This window comes from Aythya ferina (genome assembly GCF_964211825.1).
Source record: "Aythya ferina genome assembly, chromosome: 26".
NCBI classification, from domain to species: Eukaryota; Metazoa; Chordata; class Aves; order Anseriformes; family Anatidae; genus Aythya; species Aythya ferina.
The window spans coordinates 1,009,744-1,025,377 of NC_140324.1; the positions used below are offsets into that span (position 1 = coordinate 1,009,744).

A 15,634-nucleotide genomic window follows, 5' to 3' on the forward strand; every position below is an offset into this window, starting at 1 on the left:
GAGGCTTTCCAGGCAGCCCTGGGGGGAACAGCCAGCAGAAGAGATGGAAACATCAGCCTCAGCTGAGGCCTAGAACAAGAGCAGGTCAGGGCCCTTAGTTTTAGACAGGAAACTAATGCCTTTCAGTTCCAATCAGACAGGAAATTAGGCCTTTCAAACTGCCTCTCTCTCTCCTTCTAAATGCTGGCTCAGTCTCTTGCAGCCAGGCTCTCCAAGAGCCATGAGAAATGGTGCTAACCCTTGTAACAGCCCATGGGATCCAGGGAAACATCCCTCCTGCATCCCTCCCCAGCTGACATGCAGTCAAACCTCACCTCCTGCACACAGCACTGAGCATTTGGTCCATGGGGTGTAGTGCCAGGAGTACTGGTTGGAGGCATCCCTGCTGATCGGTGCATTGAACTTGTACCGGATCCCCTGCAGCTCTGTCCGCACGAGGACCTGCAGTGAAATGCATGGCCGAGGGATCAGTGCCACTGAGTGCAGCATGGCTGAGACTGCATGGATGGTGTCCCATGACCCCAGTGCTTTCTGTGAAACGCAGGGCAGCTGAAATCTCTCCCCTCCCCTTTCCATTCCCTTTAGCACTGACATGAGAGCCACCAGTGGTGACAATGGTGCAGCCATGAAGGTGACATGATCAAAGGACAAGCCCCTGTGCGCTTACAGAATGAACTGTTCCAAAGCCTGGCAAATCAAGGGAGGGAGACGTAGGAATTTAGGGCAATTTACCTCTGATCTCCATGCCCCTTTTACTCTGGGCAGTGAGGACAGAGGCTGGTTAGCTCTAATTCCCATGCAGTCACCACAAGGCGTCTCTAGCCCAGGCAAGGCCTGGTGGGAGCATGCAGAAATGTGCTGTTACCAACCATGACAAAGAGGGTGACGTTGGTGGGTCCCAAGGCCTCCAGGGACTCAGGCTCGTCTGGGGACCTCCTGTAGTGGAATGTGGTGCCTGCGATGTCGAAGCGTCGTGGCGGGTCGATGGAGAGCTTCCCGTTGATGTAGTATTCGCCACCCTCCCCTCTCAGCGCTGCCAGGACAGGGGAGGAAGGGTCAGCAGAAAGGCTGAACATGTGCCCATGTCCAGTGTTGGCCACAGGCTTCTCATCTTCTGGGCTTAAAGCCCTGTTATGTGGGAGGGGAAATATCCTTGGCCTCATTTAACAGGGCAGGAATAGGTGGGGCAAAGAAAACAGATGCCTGAGTCAAAATCATGCAGAAAGTCACAAGCAGAGAGGGGACCAATGCACTCATCCCCTTGGTCTCAGCCTCCCTGTCACCACCTTGCGGAAGGATGATGCTTCAGGGAGCTGTGCCACCTGCGGCAGTGGGGACACCTGGCAGCACGACGAGCTGGTGGCCACAAAGCCAGGCTCAAATCCAGCTGTGCAAACTGGATCTTGGCTGCTGGGGCTATTGGAAAAGGCTGGTCCTCAGCTGCCTGGCTGCGGTTGCTGATGGGAGTCACTAGAGGGAGATCGACTCTTGCTCTCACCCGCTCCCACTCCCATTCCCACGCTTGCCCTGCTTGTGCTGCGCCACCAGCAGCGTCCACATCTGGCTGGCACTGCCATGATGCTCTGGGGCAGGGAGGGTGTTTGGGACTGATGAGGATGGAAGATGCACCTTCCCGTCCCACCTGGAGTACAGGGACAGCTCCTGCAATGGGAGACACTGGTGGCAGCAGTAGAAAGAGCCACGAGCTTGAGCTGTGCCTCCAGTACACAGAAATCCAACTCGGACAGCCACGAGGAATCCCCAGTTTATCCAGAGCATCCCCAAACACAGCAGAAAGGGCCAGCCTGGAGGAACACTGCCAGGACAGCCTTGCTGCCACCTCCCACTGGCTCCTGATCCTGGAGAGTTGCCGCAGAGGCACCCGAGCAAGCTCCCTGCCCACCCCTCCGCAATGGCTGCCCATCACACAGACGACAGAAAGGGAAGACGAGGAACGAAAAAAAGCCCGTTAGAAAAACAGTGAGCCAGAGTCTGGCTGGAAAATTGAGCCCAAGGAAAATGTGAGCAGGTCTATTTTTAATCCCCAGCCCAACATGCTGGCGGAGGGGGGAATGCCAAGGAACAACAGGCAGTGCCAGGAACAGCGGGGTGTGAGGTTTGCTCAGGGTTACGCTGCTGAACAGTAAGTGCAGGACAGAGGCAAAGCCATGGTGAGATGGGGCTGTGTGTACCACAGGCGGCCCTGCCAGCATACCCTGTTGCCCTCCTCTGACCCCACACCATGCTGGGACTCCCTAGCCCCATCCCTTGCTGAATAGGAGGTTTTCTGTTCTGGGCCTTTCTCATACCCTGCCAACAGCAGGGCAAAGGGCAGGCCAAGCAGTCTCTGTCTGGGATTTCAACCCCTTCTCACCTAGGTAGTTGATGGAGAGGTTCAGCTCCCGGATGTCAATGTGGACGGAACCCTTGGGAATCTGGATCACCTCCTCGTAACCTGCGATATATCATGAGGTGATGAAAAGAGATGTTGAGCCTCTGAGCCCACCGTCAACCCCATTCTGCACTAGATGGGGGTACGTGCCATCCCGTGACATGTGGGTTAAAACATTAAACAAGGTACTGGCAGTGACAAGGTGTTTGTTTAGCCACCCATCAAAACTAAACAGAATGGGGAGGAGGGCAGGAATTTGACACTTTGTGCCAGTGGTGGCTGGGACATGGCTTGGTCAGCAAAGGGTGATATGCTCCCTGCTTTCAGCCTGGTCCTACCCTTTGGGCTGGTTCCCTGGGATGTCCCTGCCTGTTCCATGTGTCCCTAGAAGCACTGAAGCCAAGATGCCCCTAGTGAGGAGGGGCCCCAGGATGGGTGACACTGGTTGTGCTGGCAGGGCTGCTGCTCCCTACCTCCCTCTGGCAGGGACTGGTTGAAGATGCCCTCGACGGTCTCGCAGGAACTGCCATCTCCCCCGCACACACGGCACTTGTCCTCCTTCACATCAGAGCCCAGGACACGGTCACAGCCCACATGCTGGAAGAAGGAGCAGCGGGCAATTAGTGAACCTGGTGGGGCCCTGTCCTCCCACACCCCAGCTGCAGTGTCCCAGGAGCAGGGAACTCCCTGGGCTCTGTTTCACTCCCCTCCATTGCCCTGGCATGCCCCGGTCTGCAGACACATGCAGAGCAGAGGCATGCCCACGCTACCTCTACCCACACTGGCTCTGCCCTTGCCTCAAGCCCATCCCGAAGCCCGGCTGCACCTTGCACTCCCCATTGACACAGATGTCATTGGAGTCCTGCCGGCACGGCGTCCCATCCACCACAGCTGCGGCTCTCTCCGTGTAGAAGTTGAAGCCCTCAGCCAAGCAGTTGAGGGAACAGGCTTTCACACCCCCTAGGAAAGAGGTGGAGGTTTAAATGATGCCACCGAGGAGAAAGAGAAAGGATGTGGAGAGACAGACCTTGCCCTCGGTCTCCCCATAGGCTCATCCTGCACCTGGCCTGGCTGCTCAGCTCCAGGTGACCAGGAGGACGTCCCCACCATGAGGAGGGGCTCATGGAGATACCAAGACATCTTCATAGTGATCAGCACCAAGGCATGACCCTTGAACCAGATGCTGACACATGGTGAGACGCTGTCCTTTCTGCACATCCTGGGGAACTATGTGACGGGGAATGAAACAATCTGACCTGCTCTTACGTGGTATCAGTCACTCCTGGGCCACCTGGCACCTTACGAAGGCTGTTGTGGCACTCGTGCTCACTTTACAGGCAGGGAAATTGAGGCAGCAGTTCTAAAGCAACTTGTCTAAGATCAGGCCAAAAGCTAGAACTGAACTGTCTCCTTAGTTCCAGTCCAGTTTCTCAACCACTACACAACACAGCCAGAGAAAGCATTTCTTTCTGTCCAGAACTGGTGGGAACTGAGCCATTCACAGCAGAGAAGGTGACAGAAGTATGAGGAGGAAGGGGAAGGATGCTCAAGTTACAGCTGAAATACCTGCTTCATAGCAGCCTTTGCCAAAGCACCAGCTAAAGAACAAAAAAGCTGGGTATCTGGATATTTGCTTACGGTGCTTGGAAACAGGACTGGTTATGGAGGAAGGAAACTGGAAGGAGAGACCTGAGCACAGCAGTTTCCTCTCTGCTGTCATTGGATTTTAGTGAACAGCCCAAGGAGCTCCAACAGCCTGCAGGACCCTGGCAGAGAGCAAGTCCTGGCAGTTTGCTCCTGCAGGCACTGGCTGCAGACACAAGCTGCCTCCCAGAGCTGGGAAGCCCCTAAATTGTAGCAACCGAAATCTTAAAAATCTGCAAGTCGTTATTGCACATCAAAGGGCAGATGGAGGGGAAGGGTGGCCCAGCTGTGCCTGGGAGCACCCGAATGCAGCTAGGGGGAAGGAAGAAGAGTGAAGCTGGGGGAGGGAGGAACAGGAGGAGACATGAGAGGGGAATTCAGCTGCTTGGAGGCATGCTGTCAAGCAGGATGCCTGGGCAAGCCCCTGGAAAAGGTACATCAACCCTTCTTCTGGAGAGCCAAACACTCTGCAGCACCCTGGGCTCTCTCCTGCCTCCGAGGGAGCACCAGAGCCACCAAGAGGGACAGCGCAGCAGGCATGGCCCTGAGAACTCACGGCCATCTGCCATGGCATGCCTGTGCCCCAGGTCTGCCCTGCCAGGCCTCAGGTGTAAAACATCAGTGGCAGGGTTAACAACACGATCCACACACCCGTAGCATCCACAGAGCACAAGCTGGTCCTCAGCACAAGCCTCTGCAGGCGTTCAGCAGTGGATGCGCAGGCTCTGCAGTGCCTGAACTATCTGTGCAGAGGTGGGTGCCCCACGGAAGAAGAGCCTACTTCCAGAAAGTGACTGGGACCTCCTCAGTGTGCCCAGCAAAAGTTACAAATTCACTGGCAACTGAGGAAAAAGCTGCAGACCCAACCATACTGCCCTGAGCAGCACATGATCTGCCACAAGCTCTGTACAAATCCCAGCCTGCTGCCCCCAGGTAGGTGAAACCCCTGGGCACTTCTCAGTGTGCTCCTTGGTTTTGGGATGAGCAGTGTGAGGTCAGTAAGAGCCAGGTCTGCTGCAGGTACTGTCTACCTGCTACGCCGTGCCTCAGAGGATGTTTTGTTCCTCCTGCCTGCCCTGTCCCATAGAAGAATTAAAGTGTGTTACAATTTATAATGAGCAATCTCCTGTTTTCTGCAAGCCCCTGCTCCTCCCTATCCCTCTCCCAGCCCCATGAGCCATTTCTCTCTCCCTTGGCTCTTGCATCTGCCAAGAGCAAAATGAATAACTAAGCGAATAAAACAAAATAAACAAACAATTAAAGCTGCATTCCACAAGGTATCTGCTGACTGCTGGGCTCCGAAAGGCTGAGCTCAGCACTTCTCACTGGGGCTGTCTTTCGCTCCTGGGGTCTGGGCTCCAGGGCCGTTATAAATCACCGCCAGGAAAACATGCCGTACTGGCCCCACACAAAACCCAACCTCAGCGTGCCAGTGACCCGGCAGCTGGCGCCAGGCTTCCAGTGGTGGCTTCATCCCTTCCCAAATTCACCGTGGGACTGGTGCCCTCCTCCCCTCCCAGCTGCAGGGTGTGGGTGCTGTGTGGTTGGGAGGTTTCCCATCTAGCAAGGGACATCGCTGTGGGGCTGGCGTCTGATGGCTCTGATGGGTGGTGTATGGCGCGGGCACCCTCGCACTGCCGTGCCTTTTGGCGATGGGGTGGCTGGAGGGTGCAGCACTGAAGGTAGTGGCCAAGCTCAGCGGGGGAAGAGGCCCAGCCAGAGTGGTGAACGTCTCCTGGCATGGGGACACAGGCTCAAAAGCAACCTGCAGAGCACAGTCACTACCAGCTGGAAGGCAGATGAGTGCCCGTGCTGCAAAGTCCTGCCATATCACTCAGACTTGGGCAAATAAATCTGTTGGGAAGGGTGACAGTGTTGATCCTTTAATGCTGCCACAGTCCCAGCTGACCTGAGGGCCCAGCGTGGACAGCCCACACCAAAAGCTGATGCTGCTAATGCTGACAGGGGTCTGAGAGACAGGTGGGGGTCAGGGCACATCTCTATGAAAGCTGGGAGCTGGCACTTGACACCCCCCCCACACCCGACCAGTCTGAGGAGCTGCCACTTCCAGCCCCTTTACTTGTGTGAATGGGGACACATCACTTTCCTGCCTAGTGCTTCAGTTTCCCCCCTTGACACTGCAGGGAAAGACACTGATACCCTTTGACACCAAATAAGTGAAGTTTCAGTGCCAAATAACATATTCCCTCATGACCCTTAGGCAAAGCCAATCTGGATAGCTGACACAGGGAACTCCCAGATCCCTTCTAGACGTGGACACACTCACAGCCTCCTGAGAAGAGGACAGATTTCATCACCTTATTTTATAGGAGAGGAAGCAGGGAGAGGAAGGGGCTTATTTGAGAGCCAAAGCAGAAATCAGTCACCACCAGATTCAAATACAAAGGCCAACATGCAACTGTCCAGCTGTCCCCTGGGCTCAGGCTGGTACTCAGACCACTGGGGATGAGAGAGGTCCAAGCAAGGGCATATCCAGCCTGCGGGGTTATCTTCCACCTTGGCATCCATTGGGGTCTTTGTGTGACTTACTGCTTTGCAATTTTATTACATTTTTATTGATCCATCCCCTGCAGCCTTAGCACATCTGCTCCGGCTGCAGGAGCCCCACTGGGAGGTGTGCTTATTTACACAGCTGTGAAGGATTTCCCCAGTCAAGTTCATTAACTACATGAAGGAGACGCACTGTTCTTTCTCATTATTAAGAGATTTCGGCCACAGAGGCCTCCTCCCGCCCCCTCTCCTTGCTAGACGCTTTGCAGGACACACAAGGACTGACCTCGGAAGAGGGGAGCACTGCTCTCTGCAGGATCCCCCAGTTCAGATCCCCTCCGCTCGTTTGGAAGCTGAAGCTTTACCTGGCTGCCCCTTTCCTCCCCCACTGGATACCAGACACTACCAGGGAAAAGAGCCCTGGACAAAACACAGCGGCACTTTGCATTGCTTTAACAACTCACTTTTCTTGTTTTTGTGTTTGCTCACTCAATAATTAAGAACTAGTCAGACTCCAGGAAAGAAGCTAAACATCTCCAACACTGCTGGAATTGGTTCTGGCAGAACAAAGAAGTTAAAGAGCAAATTGCACAGAGCTGAGTGATAAAGGGCAGGGGCACAGCAGGACAGCCATGGCCCTGCACTGGAAGAGAAGCCTGTCAATCTGCAGTCGTGTGAAGGGAAGGCAATACACCACAGGGACACAGCCTGCAGGACCTGGACCCACAGAGTGACTAGCTGCCCACCAGACCACTTGGACCACCAGACTTGTCCCTGCAGAGAGCAGGGAAGTCAAAGGCCCGCATGACTCTGGCCCAGCTCTGTGCAGCACCAGACCCTGCAGCACTCACCTCCCCGGTATGTCTTCCAGGTGTAGTACTTCCCTCGGAAAGGGACATTATCAAACTCAGCGCACTGCAGCTCTCGGAAGTCCTGGGAGCCCGGCGGGCAGTCCTGCAGCCACAGAGCCAGAGATTAGCATGTTGGTGAGAGCAGCTGCCTTATCTGCTAGGGCAGGAGCTGCTACAGGGCTCCCAGCAGTGACTACCACCAGCCCTTCAAGGAGATGGACACCAGCTCTGACAACAGGTCAGTGCTGTAGTATGGCAGGAGCAACCTCCTCATAAAGCTAAACACTATTTGAAGACTAATGGCATGAACTGTTGGCTCCCAGCTGGCCTGTCTGCAGATGCAATGCTTGCTCTTGCAAGCAGTCGTTTAAAAGCTAGATGCATTATGGAGGCACCTATTTTCCTTGCTAACAGCCCATGGACATTAAAGCTATCATTTCCCAGGTCCAAAGCTTAATTATGCTTCCTTGCAGCACAGGTATTTCTCCTTCCTCCCCTTGAGGAGGAAGCCCCGCCCCTGGGAAACCTGGTGTTATTAACAGTCTTTCATCAGCGGCTCTCACCCCACTGGGCTTGCACTCAGAGCACAAAGCAACCGCTGTTCTGTAGGTGCTGGAAGCCTCCAATCTCTCCGTGTTTTCCGTGTTATCTTTTGGGGCCCCTTTTTGATGCTGAAGCCCTGCAGGTCCATACCACCCACCTGCCCTCTGAAGGCGGTACTCAGCAGGCATGCACCGTCCTGCTCAGCTTTTCCCACCTTGGCATCGCTGCCAACACAGCACAGCTTGTCCCCACCCAGCCCCACAGCCTTGTTCCTGGGTCCCACAGCAGCACCTAACACCCCACAGCCATGGAAGGAGCTTATTGCTACCTCCCTGCTGTGGCACAGGGCTCCCAAAGGCCTTCTCACCCCCTGCTGCTCCTCTCTGCAATCCTGATGGTACTCACGTCGGTGTTACAGGACCGGTAGCGCTTCCGCTCTCCCAGGCAGTACTTGCCTCCGATCGTGGGCCTGACAAATCAAGGATGAGAGGAGAAAAGCAGCTCAGGAGAGTGAGTCAGTGCTAGTAGAAGTTGGCTGCTCCAACCCTGTGGGAACACCATGGCTTTTCCCTCCCTGCTCTGTTGCAAGGAACAGTCCTGCCTGGAGAAATCCACACGCTCAGCTTCAAGTGTGCAATAGAACTGTCCGAGCAGCTTTGGGTCTGTCACTGCAGACCCACTGCCAAATGTGACAGTAACAAGCTGTCTTTGAAAGCAGCACATGGGTAGAGCTGAAATTTACACACAGGAGCTGAGACTCAGCAAACTCAGTCCTCCCCAGTCTACACTGAAACTGGGCGCAGGGCTTTTGGGTGCCATCTTCCCCATCGACCTGAGCAGTGGTGCCACAGAGCCAGGACAAGGCAGGGCTGCACCAACAAAGCTGCATCAACATACACCTACCGCGGGCTGTCGCAGTGGCGAATGGATGATGATACGCCTCCACCACACGTCCTGCTGCACTCTCCCCAGGATGACCAGGCTCCCCAGGCACCATCCACGCCTTCTGGTCGGGTGCCGAAGGGCACACATTCCCTCTTGTAGCACCACTGGGGAGAGACAGAGCTTCAAAGACCCTGAGCACACGTTCTCCTACTCCTAGATAGCTTCCTGGCCTCCATTGGGCGTGGGAGGCTGTTCAGGGCTCCCATCTGATGATCCCTCAAAATCTGAACTCTGAGCTGCACTGGCCTTGGAGCCAAGTTTGTTGCTGCAGAGGGCACCAGCCTCTCCCTGGGCACCTTCTTGTCTGAGTTACAGCGTCACCACATGTATGCGCTGCATACTTGGGGTTAGCAGGGATGCTCATGCAAACTTGCTTCTGAAATATTTCTCTTGGACCTAGAACAGATCCTGCACCCCCTGGAGTCAACAGTGATGCAAGGAGAAGGACATTGCCAGACCCGCTGCCGTTCTCTGGGCATGATGCCGGACACCATGCCTTGGGGGCCAAGATAATCCCAGGAAGGAAGAAACTGCTGTGTGCTCTTTCCAGGGCCTGATAACCCACCCTGGAGCTACTGGCACAGCCTCTCCGACTCCTTTCAAGCCAGGCTCTCCACGGGTAGTGCAGTCGGCAGAGAAAAATAAACCAGGGCCTCCCAGGACGCCCAGCTGGCGACCCGCTTGTACAGCCGCGCGCTTCCAAAGGTGTAATGCTGTGCAGAGATGCTCAGCAGGTATGGCCCTTCTGGGGTCCCTGCTGATGGCCTGGCTGCAGCCCTAGGCTACAGGTGCAGGGACTGCTGGTTCTGCAAGCAGAGCCTGGTAGTCTGCAGACCCCACAACCTCCAAAAGCATCAGCGATCAGCTCTGCCCCAGCTCTCTCTCCTGCAGTGAGCACAAAGACATGCAAGACCAGATAGGTCTCGGGGCACACCAAGAAAGAGTAAAGAAATCCAAAACAAAGGACATTTGTCAGGGAAGGACCCAGCAAGACCAGGAACCTTCTGTCTGAGTACCACAAACTCATCCTATCTCTCCTTTAATTTTGCATAACTTGATTGTTTTCTGCAACCTATTCCTTCCCTCCGTTCTCCTCAGCTAAAATGGGGGATGCCAAGGCAGAGCTCAGAGCTGCTCCAGCCACAGATGAGGTCTGAGGGCTCAGCGGGCAGGTGGGCACATGGAGCGGCTCCACAGGAGCCACCAGCCAGCAGCTCCTGCTGGCAAAGGTGCAGAGACTTAAAGCAAAAGTGTATTTAGTTACATTAGCCATGCAAATAAAACCACTTCTGAAACATGAATTAATACAAAAGGATAAACTGAAGCACTGGATGGTAACTGGGGGTTCAAACTGATTCCCTATCTTCAATGGGAATAGATTCTGAGTTCTGGGTGCTCTGAATACTTTCACTTCACTTATCCTAGGACTTCTGAGGAACCCTGGTTAGAAAACGAGTACGTGGGGGTAAAAATAGATATTTGAAAGAGGGGAAAGCTAGTTAAAAATCACTAGGAGAAAAAATTGCCATTGTATACGGTGAATCTCAAGCAGCAGGGATGTTCAGCCCCAGGAGCTGTCTAATCCCCTTCGACTGAATTTCCAGTAGAACTAAGCCAACTGTTTGCAAAGAATAATGCATTTGTCAAAGCCATCTGCTTTCCTGCACACAAACTTCTCCATCTTCTTAAGGATTTTAATTTTTTTCTTGAATTTCTTGGGAATTAGTTTTTCCTCTAGTGGAAAAACATATGTCCATTTTATGGTGAATGTCCCAACCCTGATTCTCCATTGTCCCAATTATTATTTACAGCTTGCACAGGCACTGTGAGTCATTAATACTTTGTTTTAATAGTTTCACACTCACTCTGCGCTGGTGCAAGTGGGAGTTGGAGCTACAGGGAAAGAGAGATGAAAGATTTTCAAGTCAAAACTATTTCAAAATACATGGCCATGAAAAATCCCACCTTCCTCTCTCAACTGAGTGTGAAAAATGAAGGTCTAACGATACCTAGCCTTAGTTTTTCACAGAATCACAGAATTTCTAGGTTGGAAGAGACCTCAAGATCATCGAGTCCAACCTCTGACCTAACACTAACAGTCCCCACTAAACCATATCCCTAAGCTCTACATCTAAACGTCTTTTGAAGACTTCCAGGGATGGTGATTCCACCACTTCCCTGGGCAGCCTGTTCCAATGCCTCACAACCCTTTCAGTAAAGAAGTTCTTCCTAACATCTAACCTAAAACTCCCCTGGCTCAACTTAAGCCCATTCCCCCTCGTCCTGTCACCAGGCACGTGGGAGAACAAACCAACCCCCACCACGCTACAGCCTCCCTTGAGGTACCTGTAGAGAGCGATAAGGTCGCCCCTGAGCCTCCTCTTCTCTCTGGGCTGAACAAGCCCAGCTCCCTCAGCCGCTCCTCGTAGGACTTGTTCTCAAGGCCCCTCACCAGCTTCGTCGCCCTTCTCTGGACCCGCTCAAGCACCTCCATGTCCTTCTTGTAGCAAGGGGCCCAAAACTGAACACAGTACTCGAGGTGCGGCCTCACCAGAGCCGAGTACAGGGTCACTGTACTCAATCACTTCCCTAGCCCTGCTGGTCACACTGTTCCTGATACAAGCCAGGATGCCGTTGGCCTTCTTGGCCACCTGAGCACACTGCTGGCTCATATTCAGCCGACTATCCACCATCACTCCCAGGTCCTTCTCTGCCTGGCAGCTCTCCAACCATTCCTCTCCCAGTCTGTAGCTCTGCTTGGGGTTATTGCACCCCAGGTGCAGGACCCGGCACTTGGCCTTGTTGAACTTCATGCAGTTGACCTCAGCCCATCGGTCCAGCCTATCCAGATCCTCCTGCAGAGCTTTCCTACCCTCAAGCAGATCGACACACGCACCTAACTTGGTGTCATCTGCAAACTTTGAGGGTACACTCAATGCCCTCGTCCAGATCATCGATGAAGATATTAAAGAGGACCGGCCCCAGCACCGAGCCCTGGGGGACGCCACTAGTGACTGGCCTCCAACTGGACTTGGCTCCATTTACCACGACTCTTTGGGCCCGGCTATCCAGCCAGTTTCTAACCCAACGAAGCGTGCGTCAGTCCAAGCCAAGAGCAGCCAGTTTCTTGAGGAGAATGCTGTGGGAGACGGTGTCAAAAGCCTTGCTGAAGTCAAGGTAGACCACATCCACAGCCTTTCCCTCATCCACCCAGCACGTCACTTTGTCACAGAAGGAGATCAGGTTCGTCAAGCAGGATCTGCCTTTCATAAACCCATGCTGACTGGGCCTGATTGCCTGCTTGCCCTGCAAGTGCTGCATGATGACTCTCAGGAGGATCTGCTCCATGAGCTTCCCTGGCACTGAGGTCAAACTGACAGGCCTGTAGTTTCCCGGGTCTGCCCTCCGGCCCTTCTTGTAGATGGGCGTCACGTTTGCTAGCCGCCAGTCAACTGGGACTGCTGATAAATGATGGACAGTGGCTTGGCCAGCTCCTCTGCCAGTTCTCTCAGTACCCTTGGGTGGATCCCATCCGGCCCCATCGACTTGTGCACATCTAAGTGCAGTAGCAGGTCACCAACCAGTTCTTCATGGATAGTGAGGGCCACATCCTGCTCCCCATCCCCTTCCACCAGCTCAGGGTACTGAGTATCCAGAGAACAACTGGTATTGCCGCTAAAGACTGAGGCAAAGAAGGCATTGAGCACCTCTGCCTTTTCCTCATCTCTTGTAACTAAGTTTCCCCCCGCATCCACTAAAGGATGGAGATTCTCCTTAGTCCTCCTTTTTGTGTTGATGTATTTATAGAAACGTTTTTTGTTATCTTTAACGGCAGTAGCCAGATTGAGCTCCAGATGAGCTTTGGCCTTCCTAATTTTGTCCCTGCACAGCCTCGCTACCTCCTTAAAGTCCTCCCTAGTGGCCTGCCCACTTTTCCAAAGATTATAAACCCTCTTTTTTCTCCTAAGATCAAGCCACAATTCTCTGTTGAGCCAGGCTGGTCTTCTTCCCCGCCAGCTCGTCTTTGGGCACGTGGGGACAGACCGTTCCTGCGCCATTAAGATTTCCCTCTTGAAGAGCGCCCAGCCTTCCTGGACCCCTCTGCCCTTCAGAACCGCCTCCCAAGGGACTCCACCAACTAGTGTCCTGAGCAGCTCAAAGTCAGCCCTCTGAAAGTCCAATACAGCGGTTTTACTGGTCCCCTTCCTGGCCTCGCCAAGAATAGTGAACTCCACCATTTCGTGGTCACTCTGCCCAAGACAGCTCCCGACAATCACATCCTCCACCAGTCCTTCTCTGTTTGTGAAGAGAAGGTCTAGCGGGGCACCACCCCTGGTAGGTTCACTAACCAGCTGCGTCAAGAAGCTGTCTTCCACGCTCTCCAGAAACCTCCTAGACTGCTTTCTCAGGGCTGTGTTGTGCTTCCAGGATATGTCAGGGAAGTTGAAGTCCCCCACGAGTACAAGAGCTGACGATTTTGCAACTTCTGTCAGCTGCCTGTAGAACTCCTCATCTGTCTCCTCATCCTGGTTCGGCGGTCTATACCAGACCCCGACCAGGACACTAGCCTTGTTGTCCCTGCCGATCCTAACCCAAAGGGACTCGACCTTGTCATTCCCATTTCACAACTAGATATAAAACATGTTACTAAACTACCAACCATTCTGAGGAATCTGAGGCAAAATCACTCTTCTCGGGACACCCATGAGGCCCCAGCAGACCTGAAAACAAAACACTTGCCTAAAGCATTTGCCATTGCATGACACTGCATCACTGTACCTCCCAGGTGAGACCGAGCAGCTGACTGGAGAAGGGACTTCATATACTGTATTTCTAGCAATATTTGAGTGTGATTAGGGGTGCTGGCTGTCCCTGGCACACCCAAGCTCTCTGTGCATTGCTGGGGAGGGTGGGGGTTCCTGCAGGCTCTTGAAGCCAGGGGGAGGACAGTCTGGCGGGCGCTCTTGAATCAGCTCCATGCTCATCAATGCAAACAATAATCACAGTTATTGCTGGACGAGAGATTCAACCACTGTCAACTCGCCACGGTGCCCCAGGCATCCTTACCCCCTTTTCAATGGTGTTGGTTTGGCATATGGTCCCCTCTGCAGCAGGGATGCTGTTGGTTATGCAGCGGTTGCTTTTACTCAGACACCATAACTCACTGCAGACTTCCTGCAAAGAGAGAGATTTTGGGGGAAGAGAGGGAGAGGGAGGAAGAAAGAGACAAAGACACAGAGCCAAGGTTAGGATTCACCCGTGCTGAGGCTGCAAGGCTGGGACAGCAGCACCCTGGGGCAGCGAGTCCCCTCTCCAGGGCTCAGGGACATTTCCTTTACTGGGTCTTCACTCTGGAGGCTGAGCACAAGGGCCCGTCTGCAGTGCCTGTCCTGAGCATCCCTCTGCCAGGTGGATTCAGATCTGCCTCTGAGGGAAGCTGGGGCTCCTGGGGAATGCGAGCACGGCACAGATGGCTTAATGTCACATCTGCCATCTCCTGCTTCAGGAGCGCACTGCTAGTCAGGGTTAGATCACCTTGTGTTCTTGTACTCTCCAGCCAGCCTAACAGTGCTAAAAGGAAGACCCATCTGGAAGATTCATGGCTGCTTTCAGGATAGTAAGAACAATGCCAGGTACTGCACTAGCCCCTGAGCAGCTCCAGAAGTGGGCATTTCAGCTTGCTGTCTCTGTTAGGTCCTGGGTGCAGCTGGGTCCACGGAGTGAAAAGGGCTGGGGACTCCAGACCTTCTTCACAGAGGTTTCCTGAGATGCAGATCCTGAGCTCTGTACCATCCTGACCTCTTGGAGCACAAGCAGATAAAAAACTTCCCATGGCTGCTCCAGTTCGTCTATTAGTCAATTCAAAACCCACCCAAATATTAGGTCCATGTCTGAGACTCTGAAAATTCATCACAGCTGCTAAACTAGAAAGTCCACGTCCTTTGAACCTGCTTTGCCACTAAATGGGCCAGAGTGGACTTCAAGTCCTGCAGACTGCAAAGGAGCAGCTAAAAAGCAGAGCTGAGTTTCAAGCCTGACCAACACCCTGATCTTATCTTACTGAAATAAGACTTTGGAAAACTTCCTGCTTTACAGAGAGAGCAGCTTGCTGTGACTTTGGTTATATTTGAAGGTATTAAACAGATTTGCATTGTCAATAAATAACATTGAGCCATGAGAGCAGAGCCCAAGCAGTCCCAGTTGTCGCTCATGTGCTCCAGCTCCCTGGGGCCACTGGCCATGCTGATGGTGCATGCCAACCTACTATGTTCTGTGCTGAATGCTTGGGTGCTGGCACAGCGACTGCCTGGCTGCCGGCTGGCTCCACAGCAGCACAACCCCACCACAGCCCTGCTGGTCAGGTAGCAGCTCATTCATTGCAGCTCTCAGGCTGGCTTTAGCCCTCCAGCAAGCAATTCCTTGGCCCCAACAAAGGCTGTGCTCTGAACAGTAACTGATACCCCCCATAGGATGAACTGATTCAATGACTGGGAATCCTCTGTGCTGGTACCAAGAGGGGTGAAAATACAAGCCCAGGAGTTTTGCTCTTCCCTCTTGTTTGTGGGGCTGCATGCACAGAGCGGCACAGGGTGATATAACTTAGGGAAAACACTGCAAGTCTGCACCACAGAACTCAGTTCCAAAACGCAACCGGGTTTTGGTTTCTACCTCTGTCACCAAAGCCCAGCTACAACTGGTTTTAACCAAGGAAAGGATTGTCTCTCCCAACTTACAAAGACATCCATCC

The 15,634-nt window shown here is 53.5% G+C and overlaps 1 protein-coding gene across 5 annotated transcripts in view; it reads right to left on the reverse strand.

The window, feature by feature from the left end:
- ADAMTS10 (ADAM metallopeptidase with thrombospondin type 1 motif 10) overlaps positions 1 to 15,634 on the reverse strand; it is a 76,800-nt gene that overhangs the window by 4,709 nt on the left and 56,457 nt on the right. For all 5 annotated transcript variants that reach the window (XM_084498612.1, XM_084498608.1, XM_084498609.1 and 2 more), the window contains 9 exons: positions 13,954 to 14,061; positions 8,845 to 8,990; positions 8,347 to 8,410; positions 7,399 to 7,501; positions 3,219 to 3,352; positions 2,866 to 2,989; positions 2,375 to 2,455; positions 870 to 1,033; positions 315 to 441 (listed from right to left, as the gene is read on the reverse strand). In XM_084498612.1, coding sequence (XP_084354738.1) covers positions 315 to 441; positions 870 to 1,033; positions 2,375 to 2,455; positions 2,866 to 2,989; positions 3,219 to 3,352; positions 7,399 to 7,501; positions 8,347 to 8,410; positions 8,845 to 8,990; positions 13,954 to 14,061 — 1,051 coding nt within the window. The remainder of the gene's footprint in view (positions 1 to 314; positions 442 to 869; positions 1,034 to 2,374; positions 2,456 to 2,865; positions 2,990 to 3,218; positions 3,353 to 7,398; positions 7,502 to 8,346; positions 8,411 to 8,844; positions 8,991 to 13,953; positions 14,062 to 15,634) is intronic.